The sequence below is a fragment of the Callionymus lyra genome, chromosome 3 (genome assembly GCF_982586985.1).
Source record: "Callionymus lyra chromosome 3, fCalLyr1.hap1.1, whole genome shotgun sequence".
NCBI lineage: Eukaryota > Metazoa > Chordata > Actinopteri > Syngnathiformes > Callionymidae > Callionymus > Callionymus lyra.
In genome coordinates, this window is record NC_141820.1 from 27,780,782 (window position 1) to 27,804,169 (window position 23,388).

At 38.1% G+C, this 23,388-nt stretch overlaps 1 protein-coding gene across 1 annotated transcript; it reads left to right on the forward strand.

The window, feature by feature from the left end:
• Nucleotides 1-492: 492 nt before the first annotated feature.
• Nucleotides 493-8,108, forward strand: dera (deoxyribose-phosphate aldolase (putative)). The gene is made up of 9 exons (XM_087787361.1): nucleotides 493-619; nucleotides 1,452-1,549; nucleotides 1,629-1,776; nucleotides 2,845-2,940; nucleotides 3,007-3,141; nucleotides 3,575-3,703; nucleotides 5,687-5,799; nucleotides 7,070-7,219; nucleotides 7,279-8,108. The coding sequence occupies exons 1-9, from the start codon at nucleotides 589-591 to the stop codon at nucleotides 7,333-7,335; spliced, it is 957 nt and encodes a 318-aa protein (XP_087643487.1). The 5' UTR covers nucleotides 493-588; the 3' UTR covers nucleotides 7,336-8,108.
• Nucleotides 8,109-23,388: the final 15,280 nt, after the last annotated feature.

Here is a 23,388-nt window from a genome sequence, read left to right on the forward strand (position 1 = left end):
GCTTTCTAAAAACACTTCTCCTCCCACGTCTCCTTGAAAATATATGTCACTGCTTATATCATGAATCTCCAAAATATTATGTAGCATCTCCATGGCAACCGAGGCGGTTTGGCTCGCACTTGAAAGAGACTTATAGACATCCCACAGAAGAAGTCTGTTATGGGGTCTGGGACATTCCGTTTTTTCTATCTCTGTTTACAACTTTAAATGGATTCAACGAAAAGATACATTGATATATTTATATACAGATCCAGGTCACCATGATGTCATTGAGTTTGGTTATGTATACATTATGAAGTAAAAGGTTTGAACATCACATTCTGAAATTCATTTAATAATTTCCAATCTTCATTTAAACTCTAATAAAAACATACCTTTTTTTTCTTAAAGCTCCAAGTACGTAATTTATAAAGCTCTTTCAGAAATAATTCGGGGGCAATTATTGTTGCACAAACAGGAAATGGCTTTTATTTTGAAATGTTTCCTTTTCCCGTCGTATTCGACCCGGTCTGGATGTGGTGACAGATCCACTGATGCTTTTTTTGAAATGAATATCGGTTTTCTAGTAAATTATATCTGAATTTCAACATGTCTGCAAGAAACCCCGGCACAGAACTGAGTGAGTATTAGCTGTGGGTGCTAGCTGTTAGCTTTAGCCGTTGAGACATCCGGAAACAACACGCGTTAACACGTCCATATTTCACGTATTCTTTCACAAAACATGTTTCAATGCTGGCAGTCATTTATATTTTACATGCTGGTGCGTCTGTGAAATGTGAAAACCAGACTATAAGGCTCGTAAACGTGTTGCTGGAAGGACTTGCTGAGTAACTCTCAGTTGAATAAGTCACAGGTAACTGACCTGTTGAACGACAACCTGACGTCACGTGTCATTTTATTTTGCCTCGTACAAACCGTTACACGTGTAAGAAGCCTGTATATTTATTTTTAAGGAACAAATTCGTTCGTTTTAAAAACTGTTCTGAATTATATCCACTTTAAGTGTGTAAAATGGTGCTTATTTATAGTTGGTGCAAAAGTTTAATTACAATTGATTCAAAAGTTGTTCTTATTTTAATTAAATAATTGATAATATTACTGCCAACAACCATGTGATTTTAATGTTTAGTTCAGAAGGGAAAGTTTTGTGTAAATACGCCTTCTTCTATTCTATTTTTTATTACTTTTGTGTTCTGCCATTATAATATAAATATTATTTTTCGAGTTAAGGTGGTGTTAGTTGTTACTCATAGACATCTCATGACTTGTTTTAACTCGGTCAGCTGACTTGGTTTCCTCAACATGTGACGAAGGATGTGTTTCTGATTTACAGACAAAGTGAAAAAATGTGCTCAGTCTTGCACACTTGAGATGTTTTCACATGATCGCTGTCTTAATTATTTCCATCTTTTCTTCGTCATCCATCGCTCTGGTGTGTTCCTGTGTGTCAGACTTGGAGTGGGTGTCCAAAGTGAGAGTCAACACTCAGGCGGTCCTGAGGAGAGCTCAGCAGATCCAAGCTAAGAAGATCCCAAAGAAGCAGTGGCAGGTGCGGCTCGCCTCCCCAGACATGTCCAATCGAACCTGCACGGAACCATGATGACTTCATGTGTGCTGGTCCCTCCTAGGCTGCCTGGCTGCTGAAGGCCGTCACATGCATTGACCTGACAACTCTTGCTGGAGATGACACACCTTCCAACGTGCACCGGCTTTGCCTGAAGGCCACCCAACCTGTCCGACAAGACCTGCTCCAGGAGATGGACATGCATGACAAAGGTAGCCTGTTACGTAAACTACTGGTTGGACATATAAAGAAATATTCAATAGTGATGGTCTGATGAAGCTTCATGAAGCAGTGTCATGTTGTTTAGAGGTCAGTAGGTGGCGCCATTAGTTTTAAAATGATGATTCATTAGAACAGTTGTTCAAAACAAAACAAAGGAAAATAGTGCAGAGACCGCCATCTAGTGGACTCTTAAAATAATGACACTGCTTCATGAAGCTTCATTAGAACATCTCTAGTATTCACAAAGAAAGACTGAAAAGATGAAAAAAATGAGAAAAGTGCAAAGAAATAAAACAAGCATAGAAGAAGAAAAACCTGTTATTTAATTCTATTCACCCCAGGGGGTAACTTTTCATGAGAAAAAGGAAAAACAAGAATTTACTAAAAACAAAGGAGCAATTAAACAGAAAAAGTCGAAAGAAAACAAAGAATCAGAAGAAATTTTAAAATAAATATACAAGTAGGAAATATTTAAAAAAAAAAGAAAAGAAATTGATAATCGAAATGTATGGTAATAAATATTAATTTATTATAAAAATCTGAAAATATAGAAATACTGGAAAAAGAGAAGAAAAAAAAATGCAACCCAAAATTGCAAAAAAAGAGAGAACATATTAAAAACATTTTACAGAAAAGTAAAAAATTAAAACCAAAAAAACAAAAGTAACAGATGAAAGAATAAAATAAAAAAATGGACCAGAAACATTAATAAAAATAATACGTGTATAGTGTGTCTTAGGCTTTTTTTTTTTTACTCTTGCTATTTTTAAAAGCTGGATGTTCTGTGTGTGTTTATATATTTACTTCTATTCAAATGAAGTATGTAATCTCAGAGAACATATTCACACATTAATAACACATATATGACAAAGTACTGTATGGAACCTCATCAGATCAGCTCTCAAAATGTTGGGCTCAAATGCAACAATGTTGTCAGGAAACGGGAAGAAAATAATGTGAAATAAATTGGCATTTTGTTTTGTATTAAGTTGAGAGGAGTAAACATGTGTATCCAGCAGAGGGCGACAGAGACCACTCTCACTAACTGTGTTAACCAGGGGTGACAACGGCTGCAGTGTGTGTGTACCCGGCTCGTGTGGCCGACGCTGTGAAGTCGCTTAAAGCGGCCAACTCCAGCCTCCCTGTTGCTTCAGGTACGTCATCTCGCTCCAAAGTTTCCGGGAAGCAAACATGATCTCACCTCAGCCCTCCTCTCCCAGTGGCCACTGGTTTCCCAGCAGGACAGACCCCACTGGAGACACGTCTGCAGGAAGTCCGCCTGGCTGTGGCTGATGGCGCCACCGAGATCGACATCGTCATCAACAGAACGCTGGCGCTGACGGGACAGTGGGAAGGTGAGGGACAGTAACACATGTCCTCACTCAATAAGAAAACAGCTGTGCTCTATAGTTATTGAATAAATATATATATATATATATATATATACTTTCTGTGCACTCAAAATGCTGTCTTGATGATGTTTATAATTGAGCAAATATTCCCAATAAAGATAATTTCAGTTAATCTGAATTAATCTTATTATTTTTATGTTTGTATCAGTAAAAAGACATTTATTTTAGGTATGATTCTTGATAAATAATACATTCTTATAATTAGGTTTACATAATAAATATTTGTTCAAACATATGTCAGATGTGGTTGTAAATACAAATATTAAATAGTATTATATACTTGTAACATATCAATAAAACATTTTTTGTGTACCAACGGGGAGGAGAAAATATATTTGTGAATGTTTAATTACTGACGCTCGTGGATGTTCTGCAGCGATGTATGACGAGATCCGTCAGTTTCGCGAGGCCTGTGGCGACGCACACATGAAGACCATCCTTGCTATCGGAGAACTTGGAACCTTCACCAACGTCTACAAGGCCAGTCTGGTCTCCATGATGGCAGGTCAGTGTGTCGAACCTAACCAAGAGGAAATGTGTGTTTATGTCTTGGATCTGTGCACACATAAACAATATATAATACTATACATCAAACAGTAAGCACTTAAAACATACAAATGTAACTTTTTATCTATGTTACCTTAAGCACAAACAAAAGTACTTTTAGTGGCCTGCTGTCAGAGTTAAAAAAAAGTCATTTAAATGAACCTTATTACCGTTGAATAAATAATAAAATAAGTTAATAAAAACACCATATTAACTGTATAATTGTGTGTTTTCATAGAAAAACAGAGAAAGAAACACAAACATTGCCACTGAAGTTGAAGTGATCACTGCCGAAAAACTTAAAACAATCATTTGGAAATGTTTGACCCGGTGTTTCTGTAGTGTAGAATTTGACCGAAATGTTCCTGCTGTTGGTTTTTTAATTTTCTACCAGTGATAAGAGGGTGAATCCATCATTTTTCTCATATTAGCAGAATGTACTTTTTATTTGAGACTTCTACCGAGGGAGATTGATGTTACCCTTTTCTAACATTTTGTGGATCCAGAATATAATATTTTGCTACTTTAAAGGCCCAATCCGTAGTATTTTAAATTCAGTTTTGCCTCCCCCTTGTGTGGGATCAGTGTAACTACAATGTTGTAAATTCTCAGTTTAGCCATTTCCAATTGTATGCATGTGATAATGAATTAGTTGAGAGGAGAAAGGCTTTTGTTGAGCCGGTTTATACTTAAAAAAAAAAGCATTATTTCATAGAAAAACCCTTTCTGGTGGTCACATGAATCACGGACACAACATGTCGTTTAAAAAAAGTCACAGAGATCATAGTAATAATAACGAATAAAAAGTTCTATTACACAAGGAATGACCTTTCATTAAACCGTAACAGGAAATACAAACGAAAAAAACGACAGAAATAATGTTAAAATAATACGTATTTCTGCTTTAAGCAAGTTTAAATTAAATATGGATTTAGCTGTAAAATGAATCCAGCTATTAAAACAAAATCTAATGTGTGAACTGAAGTGAACTCGACAAAAGAGCAGACTCTCAAATAAATCCTGTATTTCCTCGTATGTTAGTCAACAACGATGTATCAGGTAAAGAAAGTCATTTCAAACTCCTGTCAACTTTGCAAAAAAAAAGTTGTGTAAAGTAAAGCGGGTGTGAATAAAGGGCATCAACACACCTGACCACACACACACACACACACACACACACACACACACACACACACACACACACACACACACACACACACACACGTCGCCCTCGCACAATAAGCCGCTTACAGAAGCAAACTGTCAGCCGCTCTGATAGAGATCATTATTAAAATGCATTGCTTTTGTCGCCGCGCTCGTCCCTTAATCTCCCCTTGTTCCCATGAATTGCGTATGAGATTCCTGAAATTGAATGATAATTTCACCTATTAATCTCCGACGGAGGCTATTTTACTCCGCCAGTATCCCCCTGCCCACGCAAATGAATCCAGCTTCATTACCGCCGCCCGTATTTAATAACCGCTATCCATTATCTGGTAATTAAGACTCCCCATAACGAATCTAAAGGATTACGCCAGTTTGAGGAAGAGAGCAGGAGAGAAAAAAAGCTTCTTGACTGGAAAAATACATTGAACATGTCTTTAATGAACTGGAAAATGTTCGTCTTGTTCTGTTCGGTAATGAACAGTCATTATACACCGGGGAGACAGACGGCCTGTTTTTTTCTTCTCCCTTTCCTGCAGTTTGTGGGTAATCTATTAAGAGAGCGTCGTTTCATCTTCTATTTTTATCGCGAAAGCTGATAAAACGTAATTGGCTCTGAAGCACAGGGAAGGGAAAATGGCGGGTGTTATTGATGAGCGCGCAGCTGCCCTCCGCGGCGACATATGTTCTTGTCTGGACCTGGAGTTTCACTTCAGGTGTCCAGTCACGCTCCATCATGGGATGGGAATCGGACTGAACCGCCGTTTGTCGCGAGCAGGTTCGGACTTCATCAAGACGTCCACGGGAAAGGAGAGCGTCAACGCCACTTACCCCGTCGCCATAGTGATGGTGAGGGCCATCCGCCAGTACTTCCTGTCCACGGGTTACAAGGTAAGAAGAGCCTTAAGAAGCCTCGACATGACCGTATCTCCTCACACACCAGCTAAACATAGAGCAGATTCACTTGCACATGAGTCAAGCAGATACAATAACTCCTGGACAATTGTAAGAGCTGAACCTAGAACCAAGTTCTTAATGTAAGTAAGAAAGTAAAGGTTATTTGTAGAGTGCCTTTCTAGACCAGGGTCACAAAGCACTTTAACAATACAAAAACATACACAGTTAAAATATATACTTTAAAAAAGGCCAAGACACTTAAGACAGACAGAGGAGTCCCAGACAATCAGGGACAAACCTGCACAAATAAGAATGTCTTGAGATATTTCTTGAAGGTGTCAGTAGATCCATCAAACGAGGGAGAGGAAGATTATTTCAAAGCCTGGAAGGATTTCTCTCCTCTGGTCCAGAAGCGTGTGCACAGAAACCATCAGTCGATTCTGATCAGCAGACCTAAGAGCCCGGGCTGGGTTGTAAGTCTGGATCAGATCATTGATGTAAGGAGGAGCCTGACCATGAATAGATCCGAAAGTAAGAACCAGAATTTTAAAGTTGATCCTGAAAGAAACTGGAAGCCAGTGAAGAGTTTTAAGGATCGGGAAAATATGAGTTCTTCTACTAGAGCGGGTTAGAATTCTCGCTGCAGAGTTTTGTATCAACTGCAGGCGAGACAACTCCTTCTTGTTTAGACTCCAAAAGAAACTGTTACAATAGTCCAGACGAGAAGAAACAAACATGGATTATAAGCTCAAGATCATGTTGTGACAACATTTTCCCAAGTTTAGAGATTTTTCATCAGTTGAAGGAAACAGTTTCTGGTCAGTTTTCTGCAGTGTTGAACTAGAGACATGTCTTTATCAAATACAACACCCAGGTTTCTCAGGCTCAGTTTGACAGACTGACCTAAGTCACCAAAGTACTGACTCAACCCTGGAACCTTATCATCAGGAGCAATCACCAGAGTTTCAGTTGTATGTCTATAATGTATCTTGTGAGTTTCCCTAAAGCCGATAAAAGTAATAATTCTATAATAATTAATAGATTTTTTTTAATTTTAATTTCATTAAATAAAACATTTCTTAAAATTGTATAGAAGATAGAAAAATGAATTAAAATAAATCTTTAAAGACATTAAAGATGAAAATAATTACATTTGTTATGTTTAAGGGTCTGGATTTATTATGTTTATACATTCTGAGAAAAGACCAGCAGTGTCATCTCACCTGAACAGTTCAAGACCAGGAAGCTTCTCTCTTTCTTCTAGGTGGGGTTCAAGCCGGCAGGCGGGATCCGGACCGCGAGCGAGTCCCTGGTGTGGCTCATTCTGATGAAGGAGGAGCTCGGGAACGACTGGCTCAACCCTCACCTGTTCCGCCTCGGAGCCAGCAGCCTGCTGGCCGACATCGAGAGACAGGTGCGCTCACCCCAGCACAGAGCAAGAGCCTCTCCAGCTAAAAAACCTCCTTCTCACAGATTTACCACCACGTGACCGGACGATACGCCGCCTACCACGAGCTGCCGATGGCCTGAGGAGATGCTCCGCGGACCGAACCTTAACCTCAACGCCTTGAACCCACAAGATGAGAAGTGAAACTATGACCTGACCAACTGTTGCATCTCTGAGAAAGTGTCGACATCCATGCACTGAACCAGTCGCTGGACAGAAGGAGATGTTGAAAAGTTAATCTGCTCGCACGTCCACGGACAACATAAAGTAAATGATTTATAAATGATCAGAATCTTTTTTCTCATAATTTTAGATAAAGATATTATACTACAGATCGTGTCCTTCTTATCCCAAATCCTAAAAAAAACACCCTAGAAAAGCTCAGGTCTCGAGAGGCTAAATCCAGGTGAAAAAGCACTTAAAAAGCACATACCTCTGCCAAGCAGCTCATTTCCATCTATATTGCTTATTGTCCCTGTTATGTTCGGCAAACATTTACTTTTGTATATTATATGCTTTTTTAAGCGAAATATTCCTTCGACAACAATTTGGCTCCCCTGCGCGCGAGAGAGAGATTAGTCCTGCAAAAGATTACTGGATCCAGATGGAACAGTTGAATGAACCTGCAAGATCACAAAACCTCCTTGGCAGAGGTAACGATAAATATCTGCATAAAATGTGTTACACAACTAAATCGACACAGGCTTTTCCTTGATTTACTGGAACTCCTGTTGTGTTATCAGTTTTATCTTGCCTTTAAAGTATATACTTTATTGAATATTGTTTTCATTGTTTAAGCTCTTTGTGACCCTGGTCTGGAAAAGCGGTATACAAATAATAATGACTTACTTACTTACACACTTGTACCATATCATTATGACCACCAGCAGTTGAATCTGTCTGGAATTCTACATTTTCATCCTCAAATACGGGTCTATCGCTCCACGATTGACTGCCGCAACTTCGGCATTCCCGTCACTTTCTTGCAGCCTCCCGTTCGCACTTCCCGCACGATTCCAGCGATGCCGGTCGACCTGCCGCAACAACGCGTGCGGAATCGGCGATGGCTTCTTCCTTTGCTCTTAATTTCATTAGCAGGGTTGGCGGAGCGGCGGGGATTAATCAGGGGTTAAGTGAGTTTAAAAGATCTGATTGAAACAGCTCACGAAAATTTGAAGCTTCATTTGAAGACAAAAAACTTTCTTCTTCGCCTTTTTCTTTTTTTTTAATTAAGATATCACAGGCGCTGACCTTGACTGGAGCCGAGTGTAAATGAGGGGAATTAATTGCGGAGCCTGGCTTTTCGGAAGAAAACGAAGGATTTGATGAGAAACTCCAGGGAGAGGGTTTGGCTTCGGGAGATGGATAGAAGGGCTGGGAATGAGGCCACGGCGAGATGGGATGCTGCCGGATCGACTGAAGCAATTCTTAATGAAAGTGTCAATTTTCCTACATTTTTAATTAACTTGTGCTGCCGAGAGCCGGTCACACCTTTGTCAGTGCACACTCCTCACAAGATGAAGTCTTTACGCTCAACTCAGAGGATCGTTCTCGATATTCTTCAATCCGCTATAACATTATGACCCCTTAACTGTTATTAGGCCATTCTTTGAAACTATAGCCATTGCCCGCTTTGCAGTTGGTGAAGCTTCATGAAACTGTCATTATCTTCAGAGTCCACTAGATGGCGGTCTCTGCACTATTTTCCTTTGTTTTGAACAACTTTTCTAATGAAACATCCTTTTTAAACTGATGACGCCACCTACTGCCCTCTAAACAACATGACACTGCTTCATGAGGCAACCGATAAGATTGGGGAACCCCTGATTTAGGAGGTCATAGCTCAGAGGGTTGAGTGGTTGGCTCGTGCCCTGTGAAGTTGTGGGTTCAATCCCAGATATTGTGGCATTGTGTCCATGAGCATGACACTTAACCCTGATTGCTCCTTGTGGTTGAGCTGGTGCGCTACGTCGCAGCCTACTCCCATCAGTGTATATTTGAACTGGTGTACAGATAACTTATAGTATAAATCACTTTGTGTGCTGAAAAGTCAAAGAAACAATCAATGTTTTCCTGTCATAAAAAAATCTTGATTTTATATGTTTTGTATTTTTATGTAGATTTACAGATTTTTGTATTGAGATCTTCAAAATATACAAAGACACATGGGGTTATTGGATTGTGAATTTGACCATAGAATCAGTACTTGGCTTGCATGTAAAATTAGTAAATTTTAACACATTTTAATATTTATAAAGAATTAAACAAATATATATATAAACTATTGGTGAATTTTTTTATTTTTTATTTTTTATAAAACCATTAAAAATGTTGTTTCTGAGTGATAAATCAAAACACGATTAAGATATAGAAGTAAAAGTCTTTAAATTGTGTGATAAGGAATTATATCTTCAACTGACGACAAAAATAATACCAAAAAAGGAAAAATCTTATAAGAAGATCGTCAAATGTTAAGTAAAAATGTGATTAAAATACTGCTTTAAAGACTTGACTAATTACTAACTGGAACTAGTTAAGTTGAACTAGTCATAAAGGTTTTGGTTCTCCTGAGACCAAAACTCTCCTGAACAGCTGAAGCAGGACCCAGTCCTTTACCTGTGACGGATGATCTTGTTTTCAGGCCCGGCTGGAACTTCGTCCCCCCAAAACTTTCCGAGGTTGATGCCTGTAATCCGTTTTCCCGGAGCCCACGTGTTGACCCGCGTGATTTATTGAGAGCGAAACAGTTGCTGATGCCGTTTGTGATGTGGGAGTCGTGATCCGAACCGTTGCCGCCACCAGTCTGCGCTCCTTGTTTACTCCTGCGACGCAGGTTGTGAATGATGGCGCCGGCCCCGGCGGTCCGGCTCCTGATGGATTAGTCTCACTTACATGAAGGCATGTAGATCATCTCCAATCTGGACCCACGCTGGGAACGACCGGTTGATAAGACGGAGGCCTCGGTGGCAGCAACTTGATTGATTCCCTCGGCCTTCAGCTCAGATGTCTCGGATCACGTGGACACACAGAAGCTCCAGAACAGCTTTGATCATTTCACTGCTTCAAAACCTTGTATATTGAATATTAAATTATCTTATCAAAACTCTCATTTTCTGTTGACAAATTACATGTTTAAGGATATCTTTGCACTATATGTGTGACCTTTTACAAATATTTAAAAGTATAAATATTCTGAAATCAAACATAAGACATGTATTTATTTGATTTTTTTTTTTGAGGCATTTTGGCATATTCACATTTTGTTAGATAGTCATGATCTGCACAAATCATATTCTGCACAGTTTACAATTTTTAAATCTTTTTTTTCATTTTTCATATTAATCAAAAAATGTTTATATATCTCTGTTACATTCTTTATATTATGAATTAGTTAAACTTGTTATTTTGTTATTTAGGTTTGTATTTATTTTTCAAGTCATGGTAATAAACCACAACATATCGATTTGCATTCAATTAAATGATTACTTTTTAGATTTCACCTCTATTTTCCAAGGTCTTTCTTTTTATTTTGTTTCTTTTGTGCTTTTTTTTTAGTCAGTTTAAAATATCCTTGCCACGAAATGTTTAAAACTTTTACAATATTTATTAATCATTTTTTGTTTAATCCATTTTAACCCATTTCAATGTTTAACCAAAAGTTTATATTTCTCTTAGATTATTAATAATATTTAACTAGTGGTTTTAGTACTTAAAAGGTGTAATATGTTTTACTTGCTCATTCAGCTAGTGGCTAATGGTGCTAGCTGCAGGTATTTTAGGGAAAATGTACAAGATAAGAATGTGAAGTCTGTTCTCATTTTTACCACATTATTATTCAAAATTTTAATGTCTTAATTTGATGTTATGAATTAGAGTTTTATTGTATATTTACAGAATATCAATTCTAATCTATCACATCAGAATGACAGCAGCTAGCACTATTAGCCATTAGCTAAGATAGCAAATATAGAATTCATTTTAAAATGTCCTTTAATTGTACACTACTTTACATTAATTAGAAAAGAAAAAAAACGTTATTGAGATTGTTTCTATCCATCATGTGTGACGCGGTGTTACGGTTAAGTTAACAAATCGCAGCTAACTATGTTTTTCGTTCGTCATCGAATTAATAAATAAAACGGCAATTAAGTGCTTGTGTTCGCCGCCATGTTGGCAGCGTGGCAGAGAGTTATGTGACCCGGGCTGATGTTTGCACACACTCCGGCTGGTTCGGATGAAGCCCGGCGCTGATCCAGTAACACACACCTGACAAATCGTCTCGCTCAGATTGATTGGTTTCCTGTTGTTTAATTCATCAGTGTTTCTTTAGCCCGCAGCGGCGGTGAAAAACGACGCCGCACACATAGTTTATGATGAAGACGGACCGTCCAGGCGGGGGGACACTGTCACTAATGGTACCGCTATCCATTATGAGCGTCGCCGCTGATTTGTCATGCTGTTTTTTCCAGTGCTGGGGTCCCCGTGTACATGTTGTTAATAACATCCCAGGGTGCCGTGCGGCGTGTGCCAGTCAGTGACTGATTCTTCTTCAGTGAAGTATAATTTGACTGGGAAAAAAAAAAAAGAAAAAGTGATTTAGTAAATAAATCATAAATCGCAGCAGCACTAAGTAAAAACTTGACATATAATCAGAATCCATTAAAAGTGAGATGTATTTGTGTCTTTTTAAAATCCTCCCCGGGCATCAATAAATCTTGCTGCTCTCCACAAATGTATATTTTATCACCACATCGTCGCTTTATGTTCACCGCGTCGTCTGTGTTCATCCGTCTGGAAATGATATCAAACGCAGGTTTCAACAGGTAAGTCGTTGTGAAAATGCAGCAACAAATGTGATTATCAGTTTAAGTTTGTCTCGTCGTCTATTAAAGTCTCTCTCTTTGCTCACAGGTGGCTCTGATCCTCCCCGAGTCTGAGGCCTTCCTGCTCCAGTGGTTACCCTGGACCATCTGGAAAAAGAAATATCAACACGGCAACAAAGAAAACCGTAGTTGGCATAGCCTGTTAAACATGGCAAAACCAAAGTGATGGAACATGCTTTGATTTGTGAAGCAGCTTTGAATGTAGAATGCTTTCATACAAAAATGTTTATTCATGTTGTGTCTGTGAAGTGTTTTTCAAACAAAGTTACCAGGTTTATTAGGAGAAATTGATACTGCGATATGTTGCAATATATATTTTTTCACAATATTGTATTGATATTCGAGAGCAAAGTGTTGTTTTTTGTTTTAATTCCCCTAAAAATGGAAAGATTGGAGAAATATATGCATGTTTTTTCCTTAACTTATTAAATTATAAATATATATATTATTAATGTACGGTTAACATGCAATTACTCCTGGCTATTGTTCATTTCTTTTTACTTCTGACCGCTAAGGAACAATGAGATCCCTGTGACAACTAAGGACGAGGGGATACAGTTGACTCCAGTAGCTTTTGAAGCTGATGTTTGGGTTCAAACCAAAGTTAAGTCTTGATGGTCTGATGAAGCTTCATGAGACAGTGTCATGTTGTTAAAAGGTCAGTAGGTGGCGCCATCAGTTTAAAAAGGATGTGATGTTTCGTGAAGCTTCGTCAGAACATCACTAGTTAAGACTTTGTTTAGATGAATGTGGTCCGTGAATCCTGTCACTCACACAATATACTACAAATATATCCTTGTCACGACAGTATTAAACCTTTGTTAAAGAGTTAAAGTTAAAGATGCAGCCACTTTTTAAGCGGGTGGTGGTTTCCTCTAGGAACTCTGATTTCCTCCCATAGTCCAAAAAAATGTAAATCACTTTTAAAAAAACTGTACCACCAACTCCTTCTGAAGAGATTTAAAAATACATAACCCTAAAATAAATATATGAATAAACCTTCTTTCTTAAACAGGCTGTTTTCTGGAAAGTAAATGTATTTAACATTCTCAACTAATCCGGAAACTTTAAAAACTAAAAAAATCCTATGATTGTTGAGGAGAAAAATAAAGGTCTGGTGTTTTGAATTGAAAGAAAAACTACTTTGACAGAAATGCTAAACGCTAACATTAGCATTCTCAAATTGAAAACAGAGACTGATGTCACATCCTGTTTAGACTTCCAGTTAAGGAAGGGCTATTAAAGAAATATTGTTTAGCCCAGAACGTGCTCATTGTGTCTTTGTAGTTTCTCAACACAACTGTGTTGCATTCATTTTGAAAACAATATGTCCCAGCATGCATTGCGGGACTAATGAGTCTCAACAAATCTCAATTTCTCCTCAAAAGTGACCAGAAACTGTCGCGGTAACTTTTCCGTCTTTGATCACAAACAAAGCCGCTCTGCTCTCCCACCTCCGGAGTCAAGGTTGTCCCGGGTGAGACTCCGAGCGGAATAATTGGACTTCAGGCCGCGATGATGCTAACGAAACAATTAGCCGGAGTCTTTGGTTCTCCCGGTGGCAGAAACAGGTAGTGACGGCTGATGCCGGTGGGACTTTCCCGGTGTCAGTCCAGCCCTCTGATGCCGCCGTGATCCCTCAAAAGTGTGCGGTCGGAACCGGCGCTCCTCTCCCTCCGGTGCTCCCCCGCCTCCGAGCGCTGACCTTGGAAGGATGCTCCCTTGTGGCGGGAGAAGAGATAGAATACATGTTTGAGAGATCAAAACGATCCGGCTCACCTGTCTCGTTCCACGTTTGCCGCTTTCACAGCCCACGTTTATTAGAGGAGTTGATCACGAGTGTTTCAGCCTCGTATTCTAAACTTATTTCCACTCACACAACCTTTTAACATTTTTATTAATCAATTTGTTTTTTCAAAAACCAAGTGAAATAAAATTATCAATGTAAACAATTAATATAAAATGTTTCATTTACTTCTAGTTTATCCTATCTCTAATAATACTTCTCATTCTTGTTTGGATACATATATCTATTTTTGAATTCATCTTTTTAAATATAATTATCAATTATGACAATTTATATATCTAAAATACTACAAAATATGTTTAATAAAACAGAGAATCGTTTTGATCAAATTAAACTATTTAAAAGAGGAAAAGAAATCATGTGGAAACTACTTTTTGTAAATAAAAAATAGTATTTTTTCTTTAAAATATACAGCTAGCAGTTATTCATATGCAGTATTTATTTAACATATATTCAGAACAATGATTTAAAATGTATTTGTATGCTTGTTGTTTTTTATGTTTCTATTATACACTTAAATGAAAAAAAACAATAATAATAATAATAAAATAATAATAATACAAATTATTTCATTTTGTTGATTTTTATTTTTTTACTTTTTTAAATGTCTTATTTAATGTCCTTTCAATCGTTGACTTCGTGTTTTGCATCGGGGGTCTGAGAGGACTACAATTTCATCTATGCTGTATGTCTTGATACATATATTTGACAATAAAAGAACTTGAAAACTTGAAACTTCTAACTTGAAAAATCAGCTTCATAATTTACAACCTCCTTTTTAACAAGGTTTTGATGATGGTTGTTTCATAAATCTCAGTTTAAAAAAGTGTCTCATCTATGAATCTTACAACACGGTCTTGATTTCCTCAGTTAAAATATATTTTCAATCGTATATTTATTGATCCAAACAGTGATTTTCTCATCACACGATCCATTTAAAAACTGTCACAAATTTTTTTTCCACAAATTTTGTTTATAAGTTTAGGAAATTTTGTAAATAAATGTATTTAATACTTCCGTATTAGAATTGATTTTTTTCCCAATATAAAAAACCTTGATGAACTTTTGTTCGTCTTTCTTGTCATCAACACCTGAAATCACCTCATCGTATTGATCCGTGAAGAGAAACCGCCGAGTCACGCTTACATTCTTCTCCTCAGGTGTTGATTTAATCTTTTGTTTGTCATCATCAGGCAGTTTTTGTTTCTTTTTTACCCACAATCACCCTCGTGACACGACATCTATTCACCTCTCCCCCGCCAGTCGGCTGGTTTCACTTCATTTGAGCGAAATATGGAAATAAAAAAAAACAGAAAAACTTTGACAATCCATCACGGCGAACACAACGTCTGCTCTCATTGATGCACAAATATTTTCCCTCCCGGCTCCGTGGTGATACCAGTGACAGCTGGCGATTATTTACCTGAGTGGATCAACAGGAATATTGATCAGCCCGATATTGGTTTTCATTTCCGCGTGGAGGAGGAGAATAAATCCTGCAAACAGATGTAATAAATATTGACTGTGGCTGGTGGACACAACATTTTCCCGTCGAAGGTTCTTATCTTTCAGAACGTTTATTTACAGCTTGATAAACACACGTCTCTTTTTACAATTGTTTGCTCCTGTGTGGCTTTTGATGACCGTTTATAGTCATATTTCCTTCTTCATTTACCCAGAAACAATTATAAACATCACTTTATCCAAATAGAATGGAGCCATGGTTTGTATCCACCCTTTTTACACACAACGTTTTACTAGCAAATCCCACTTGAATTCTCCTAGTAATATTTGTGTCTACAGAAAGAATATAGAAATACTGATTATACATTTTATTTAAAAGGTCCTTCAGGTCCGACGATTTAACAACCTGAATTCGATCAGATTCAACCAAAACACTTTCATTTTCCAACCATTTGTACCAATAATTGTGAAAACAAGTGATTCAATTTAACCTTAATTTTGTTTATTTTAACTAGTTTTAAAGTGATGGATCGATGAACCTTCATGAAACAGTGTCATACAGTAGGTGGCGCCCTTACTCAAAAATAATGTGAGTTTTAAAAAGAGAAGCTTATCAAAGCAATGTATCCTAGATTAGTGAGTGTCATCTATAGTGGTTAATTTTTAGGGGTTAATTTTCCTTTATATATCATACATACCGACGAGATAGTAGAAAACTTAAATAATGATTTAAATAAAAGAAGACCATCAGCAGCTTTACCTAGAAAGGAAGTACTTTTTTACTTTACTCAGTAAATGTCTTCATAGAAAGAAAACTGTAAAATTAGAATAGAACTTGTTAATACCAATGAAAAACACTAAAACAACCGTTGACGTTCATGGATATGGTGAATGATGACGTTAGTGTAGGTGTAACAAGATCAGTACTTCTCTGTTGATTTCTTTTATTTCCTATTTTTCTTTTATTCAAACTCCCCACTTTTCTCGAATTTTATTTTCTTTATTTTTCCAATTGACATACAAATATTCACAATTTCCATTTGGGTTGCAATTAAACTCCCTGCCTCCTCAGCTTAATGAAATCCTCTGAGTAATGCGGCAATGACTGAGGACAAGAGGATACAGTCGACTCCAGCAAGTGTTAAAGTTGATGTTTGGACATATTTTGGTTTTAAAACAAAGGAAAGCAGTTACGACTTTGCCGAGAGTCATGTCGTCTGTAAACTCTATCAGTCATGTACTTGTGCAGTACTACAAATATATTATATCCTTAATCTTACATTATCGTAATCAGGGCCGGGTCTAGGCAGGGGCAAGAGGGGGCCTGGCCCCTCAAATAAATGTTGTGCCCCCTCAAACCAGGGCCGGGTCTAGGCAGGGGCAAGAGGGGTCAAGATTTGTGGCTGCCCCTCATACATGCCTGTCTAGACCCGGCCCTGATCGTAATACATATAATATCACCAGATCCTTGCCAATACACAGCCCTGCTATAAACCACTTTGGTAAGCACTGAATCAGTGAAATATCGAAAACCATACTCAAATATTTGAATCATTGGATGAGCACACGGCTTCAAAGGCATCATACAAGTGTGTTATAGGCCATACATACCAGGCATCAAAATCCAAACTGATTAATTAGTCGACGGGGTATTTTATCAGGTCAGTGACTTGTCGGGATTCAGGTTGCCTCGTACCCGGGCGTGTCTGGCCAGAACAGAAACGAGAGAGTGAAGCTTGATGATTGAACTTCTGCCCAAGAAAGTTCACCTGAGTCTGCGTTGTTCTAAAATTCACTTGTTTATTCAGCCATGTTTACTCAGATTGGCCTCTTCCTCCAGGTCATCGCTCTGACCCGTCTCCTCGGTGTGGGTGTCTACCTGAGGGAAGGAGGGCGTCAAAGCATCTTCTTCAAGCTCCTGTTCTGGCTGCCGTGTGGTCTTTGCTGGGGAGACTTCACAATCCTTTCCTGTGGCAACGCCGAGGCCTTCTTATCTATTTTGGATGATGCAGCTGCGCGCTATGAAAGAAATCCCCTCGCAGCGCAGGTGGATGTGGCAGGTGGAGAGGTGGAAGGATCTCGGAGAGGAGGGAGGAGGAGGAAGGAGGGCAGGACCTGAAATACTGAGTCTTAAGTTACACAGCAGTTGCAGACACAGGCCCCTGAACTGCCAATGCGTTTGAACAATAAGTTTGACTCTCGAAACTTAGACTCGAGTTTTGGTCCTGACTCGGCATAAACGCACTTTTAGAGTCTTAATCTGTGATGTGACTTGACGTAGAATGTTGGCCCCCAACAACACTTTGATAGATTAGTCATAATAAAAAGTGCCCTCCATTGTATTCATCTCTTAAAAACATAGAGCGGAGCCTCTTTTAGTTATTACGGCTCCAATCCATGGAACAGACTGTCTTAGGACGGGAAATAAAGAATGAATAGTAGTCTGATAAAGTTTCATGAAGCAGTGTCATCATTTTCAGAGTCCACTAGATCACACTATTTTCCTTTGTTTTGAACGACTGTTCTGATGAAACATCATTTTTAAACTGATGGCGCCACCTACCCGACCTCTTAAACATGACACTGTTTCATGAACCTTCATCCGCACATCACTATCATTTAGAAACACAATTTTATTTTTCAGTTTATTTCTATTATTAAGGGTTTTGATCGAGTAAATTTGTCCTCTTGTTTTGGCTTTTTTTTTTAAAGTATTTACTTCCCCTTTAAAGATTCAGGTAAATATTAAAAAACATATTTAGAGAAGTAATATAAAACTGAATTCAATAATAATTTTAGAATATTTTAGCATATTTTGGAAAACTTACCAGCACTTATCTATACATTAGGTATTGTCTGGGCTCTGATTCTAACAAGTAAGTAAAATACGAGCAGAAACTATAAGTCAAGAAGAACAAATGACTTGTTGAGGCAGGAGTAAAACCAGGAGAGCATACATGGAAAATGAGAAACAATGAGCTAAAAGGATCAGGTAGAGGAGGTGTACCACCATAAAAGTAAGTTTACATTCTGGCGACTGCTCTCAGTCGAGGCCGAAGCAAACTTATTCACCATCTTCCTTATTCGAGTGAACTTGGGAATGTTCCAAACTATTTCCTCCATTTGAACCGGGCTTTTAAAGTGAATGGGCTCCACAAATCGCTCTTCTGACTGTTTGGATAATCAACATTCAGCTCAAGTTTGGGTCAATCGCATAACGGCTGTGAAGCACCGCAGAGACACAGAGAAATCAGATTCACGGCCGGGTAATATAAATCTCCAGAAATCTCTGTCAAAGCGGTGCGGACGGAATAATTGTTTGCAATGGGAAGTCTCAATGGAGTCCTCAGAGCTCATTCGGAGGCTTTTGAAGTGAACGCTGACATTGGGAGAACTCAAGGGCGGGGAGGGAATGAGGGGCTCTTTCAAAGATGGAGCCGCGTTCACCTCAGAAATTATAAGCAGCGGATTCACGTCAAGTTTGCGGCGGAGAGAGGGAAAAAAAGAGTGAGGTGCCGTGAAGGGGGAGGGAGTCCTGGAGCAAAGGAAGACCTGAATCTTTGCACTTGAGGAGATCATTAAAAATGAAACATGTTGTGTTTGCAAAGCAGGCGAGTGGTAGGCTGAAGAACACAGAGTCGGCAGAGGACCCTGTCATTCTCTTCAGCCCCAGAGAGCAAACAAAAGTTTGAGTTAGTTACAGTTTTTCTTCGTCTACGTCAGAAATCACTACTGTATATGTAGCTCAACATTCCTGTAAAACAAATACACAACCTCATCACACATGTTGCCACTCTTGGAGCACTCGCCTCCTTGTCGACACATGTTGGGAACGAGACTGTGTTGCCTTGTCTGCTAATTTTAACTCACTTTTCCTCCCACTTCCTTCCACACTTTTCACCAACACCTTTAAACATTTTACTACCACCATGTTCACTTTTATACGATTTATTTGTTGTGTGGGAGGTTTATATGTTGTGTGAGAGGTTTATATGTTGTGTGAGAGATTTATTTGTTGTGTGGGAGGTTTATATGTTGTGTGAGAGGTTTATATGTTGTGTGAGAGATTTATATGTTGTGTGAGAGGTTTATATGTTGTGTGAGAGATTTATATGTTGTGTGAGAGATTTATTTGTTGTGTGGGAGGTTTATATGTTGTGTGAGAGGTTTATATGTTGTGTGAGAGGTTTATATGTTGTGTGAGAGATTTATATGTTGTGTGAGAGGTTTATATGTTGTGTGAGAGATTTATATGTTGTGTGAGAGATTTATTTGTTGTGTGGGAGGTTTATATGTTGTGTGAGAGGTTTATATGTTGTGTGAAAGATTTATATGTTGTGTGCGAGATTTATATGTTGTGTGAGAGATTTATATGTTGTGTGAGAGATTTATTTGTTGTGTGAGAGGTTTATATGTTGTGTGAGAGATTTATATGTTGTGTGAGAGGTTTATATGTTGTGTGAGAGGTTCATATGTTGTGTGAGAGATTTATATGTGGTGTGAGAGATTTATATGTTGTGTTAGAGGTTGATATGTTGTGCAATAATTCTATATGTTGTGTGAGAGGTTTATATAGCTGTGCAAGAGGTTTATAAGTTGTGTGAGAGATTTATATGTTGTGTTAGAGGTTGATATGTTGTGCAATAATTCTATATGTTGTGTGAGAGGTTCATATGTTGTGTGAGAGATTTATATGTGGTGTGAGAGATTTATATGTTGTGTTAGAGGTTGATATGTTGTGCAATAATTCTATATGTTGTGTGAGAGGTTTATATAGCTGTGCAAGAGGTTTATAAGTTGTGTGAGCGATTCATATGATATGAATGAGGTTTAAATGTTGTGTAAGAGATTTATATGTTGTGTGAGAGGTTCATATGTTGTGTGAGAGATTTATATGTTGTGTAAGAGATTTATATGTTCTGAGAGGTTCATATGTTGTGTAAGAGATTTATACGTTGTGTGAGAGGTTTATATGTTGTATGAGAGATTTATATGTTGTGTAAGAGATTTATATGTTCTGAGAGGTTCATATGTTGTGTAAGAGATTTATACGTTGTATGAGAGGTTTATAGGTTGTGTTAGAGGTTCATATGTTGTGCAATAAATGTATATGTTGTGTGAGAGGTTTATATAGCTGTGCAAGAGGTTTATAAGTTGTGTGAGAGATTGATATGATATGAAGAAGGTTTAAATGTTGTGTAAGAGATTTATATGTTGTGTGAGATGTTCATATGTTGTGTGAGATGTTTATATGTTGTGTGAGAGATTCATATGTCGTGCAAGAGGTGTATATGTTGGGCGGAAGGTTTTATATGTTGTGTAAGAGGTTCATATGTTGGCTGAGAGGTTCATATTTTGTGCAAAAGGTTCATATGTTTATCAAGAGGTTCATAAGTTTTGTGAGGAGTCTATATGTTGTGCAAGAGGTTTAAATATTGCGAGGAGTTGATCAATGTTGTGCAAGAGATATATATTTTGTGTGAGAGGTGTATATGTTGTGGAAGAGGTTTATGTTGTGTGAAAGGTTTATGTTGTGCAAGAGGTTCATATGTTGGCTGAGAGGTTCATACGTTGTGCAAGATATTTATATGTTGTCTAAGAGGTTTATATGTTAAAAACCCCAACTACCTAAGATTAAAAAACGTTTAAATTACAAAAAAAACAATAGAAAACACTCAGTCCTGACACTACTGACTTGTTCAAATGTGTGAGCAAATATTTGTTCATGTTCATTGTAGTTTTTGTCTTCATGACAGATTTGTCACATTTAGATTTAGATCAACATGTGACGTCAAACCAGTAAATAAAGAACGTGTCTCTGGTTAATGGTGCTGATAAAAAAACACATGCTTAGATGAATCCATCAATACTTCGATGTTCTGCGTCCTGTCCATCGATCTGTCGGCGGAGACTGGATGATGATCTGGACAGCATGTGAAACGCCGGTCTTCATCTCGCGTGTAAAACCACAGCATTGATTTTTCTGGAGACATTTGGAATATCTTCATTGAGACCCATGTTGAAACCTTTTTTTTATCTTTTTGTTAACTTTTGAGTTCTCAGAGCTGCTCAAAAGAAAACTATGAAAATGGTAATCGTTTAAAAATACCCCAAATGAGCACATAATAGAACTACCTTCACAGCTACTGATGCACCTGCTTTAAAAGCTTCAGTGTTGAACTGCTTTCTGTTCCAGATCCTCCCATCCTAGTCAGTAGAATCAAGGGAGGGGCTGCAGGACTTCAATACCTGACATGTTACCAGTCGCCTGCTTTATACCTACAATATATGCCAATCGACTCCCCCTGCAGGAAGGGTGACTTCAGGATGGCGAAAAAACTGTAAAAATGAAATAAAAAAAACAATTTAAGAGAATGATTGAAACACACATACATATTATCACTAGGAAATAAAACTACATCATAAATACAAGTGGTATAATATTCTGAATATACACATATAATAATACAAATAATAATGATGATGATGATGATGATGATGATGATGATGATGATGATGATGATGATAATAACAACAAAAATAATAATCATACATGTAATATTTGAAATAATATATATGCATATACACTGTAAAAATGTCAAAATTATTTATAATATCTACAAGACAACAATAACAATAATAATTTATTTTTGGTAGAACAACAAATTTCACTATTTCTATATAAAATTTTATCGTAAAACAAAATATATTTTAATCTAACATAAATATTAGTTTGGAGAGAAAGTGTTAAATAAGGTGAGAATAACAAAATAGTTTCTTAACAAGGGTCATAAAGTACAGTGAGAAGGGAGGTTTTATATAAAATAAAATATTTGGACTAAATTGACTTTTGCTAAAAGAAACAACCATGTAGTTAAAAACAATAAAAAAAAAGAGTTAAATAAACATAATTCTCAACTTAGAAGGGCTGAGTGGACACGTCTCGTTGACCTCAGGGTTGAGCTGACGTTCTTCTCTAAATTTGTCAAGTTAGGAATTAAACGACCACATTTTTTTTAAAGCAGCTTCACGAGGAGCTCCTCCAGACTCCTCCATCCCTGCAGGAGTGATCACCAGACAGCTCGTCCCACTGATCTTCTCCAAAGTTCCATTTCAAAGCGTCGCCGGCGCTCCCTGCTCCACTGTTGTTCCTGGCGCGGCCCTGCGCCGCCGCCGACATGCAAATGAGCCTAATTTCAAATGACAAGGAAAGTAAACTTCTTCTCCGAGTTGTGTGCGGCAGGTTCCCTGTGGGGGACAGGAAGCCGCGAGAAACCCTGCTCTAATTCTGTCATTGTCAAACTTTGACACAACTGATTGTTCATTTGCCTTTGTTGAGTGATACCACGGATAACGGGGTCCCAGCTCCTCACCGTTAATTTTTTAAAAGAAAGCACAAGACAAGTATTCCTTGAAGAAATGTTTGGCGCTGCTTATGCTAAATATTATAACATCCAGGCAGTGATGTCTTTTGTTGTCCCGCTTTCATCTCCTCTTATCCACGGGAGGCCTTTACCTTTGCCACCCAGCCTCCAAACAGCGTCTCAGAAATAATTTAAGTGGCCCCCTTTATAAAAAACACTCAAAAAAAAAACCCAACGACAAGTCTGAAGAATCTTGGATTCCAGATCAAAGTGCCTTGTTTCGTCGCTGCGAGGACCGAGCGCTGGTTTTCCTTCCGTGTCGACGCGATGATCAAGTGCACTGTTTTGTTAAAAGGCCTGTCCTGGTTTCCCAAGATTTGCCCGCAACACAATTGTCTGCATATTTAGCAGCGTGTGTGCGCGCGCCAAATTAAGTGTCACGTTGAATGATGTCCTCCGATGACAGCAGCCGCCGCACAAACCGGCACATTATGTTCCCGAAAAAAAAATCTGCCGGTTTGTCATCGTGAATAATGTGAGCGCCGGCAACAGTGACCATCTGTTAGCCGCGCTCGACGTTAGCTTGACTCCTGGCCTGAGGGGCCGAATACCATTTGT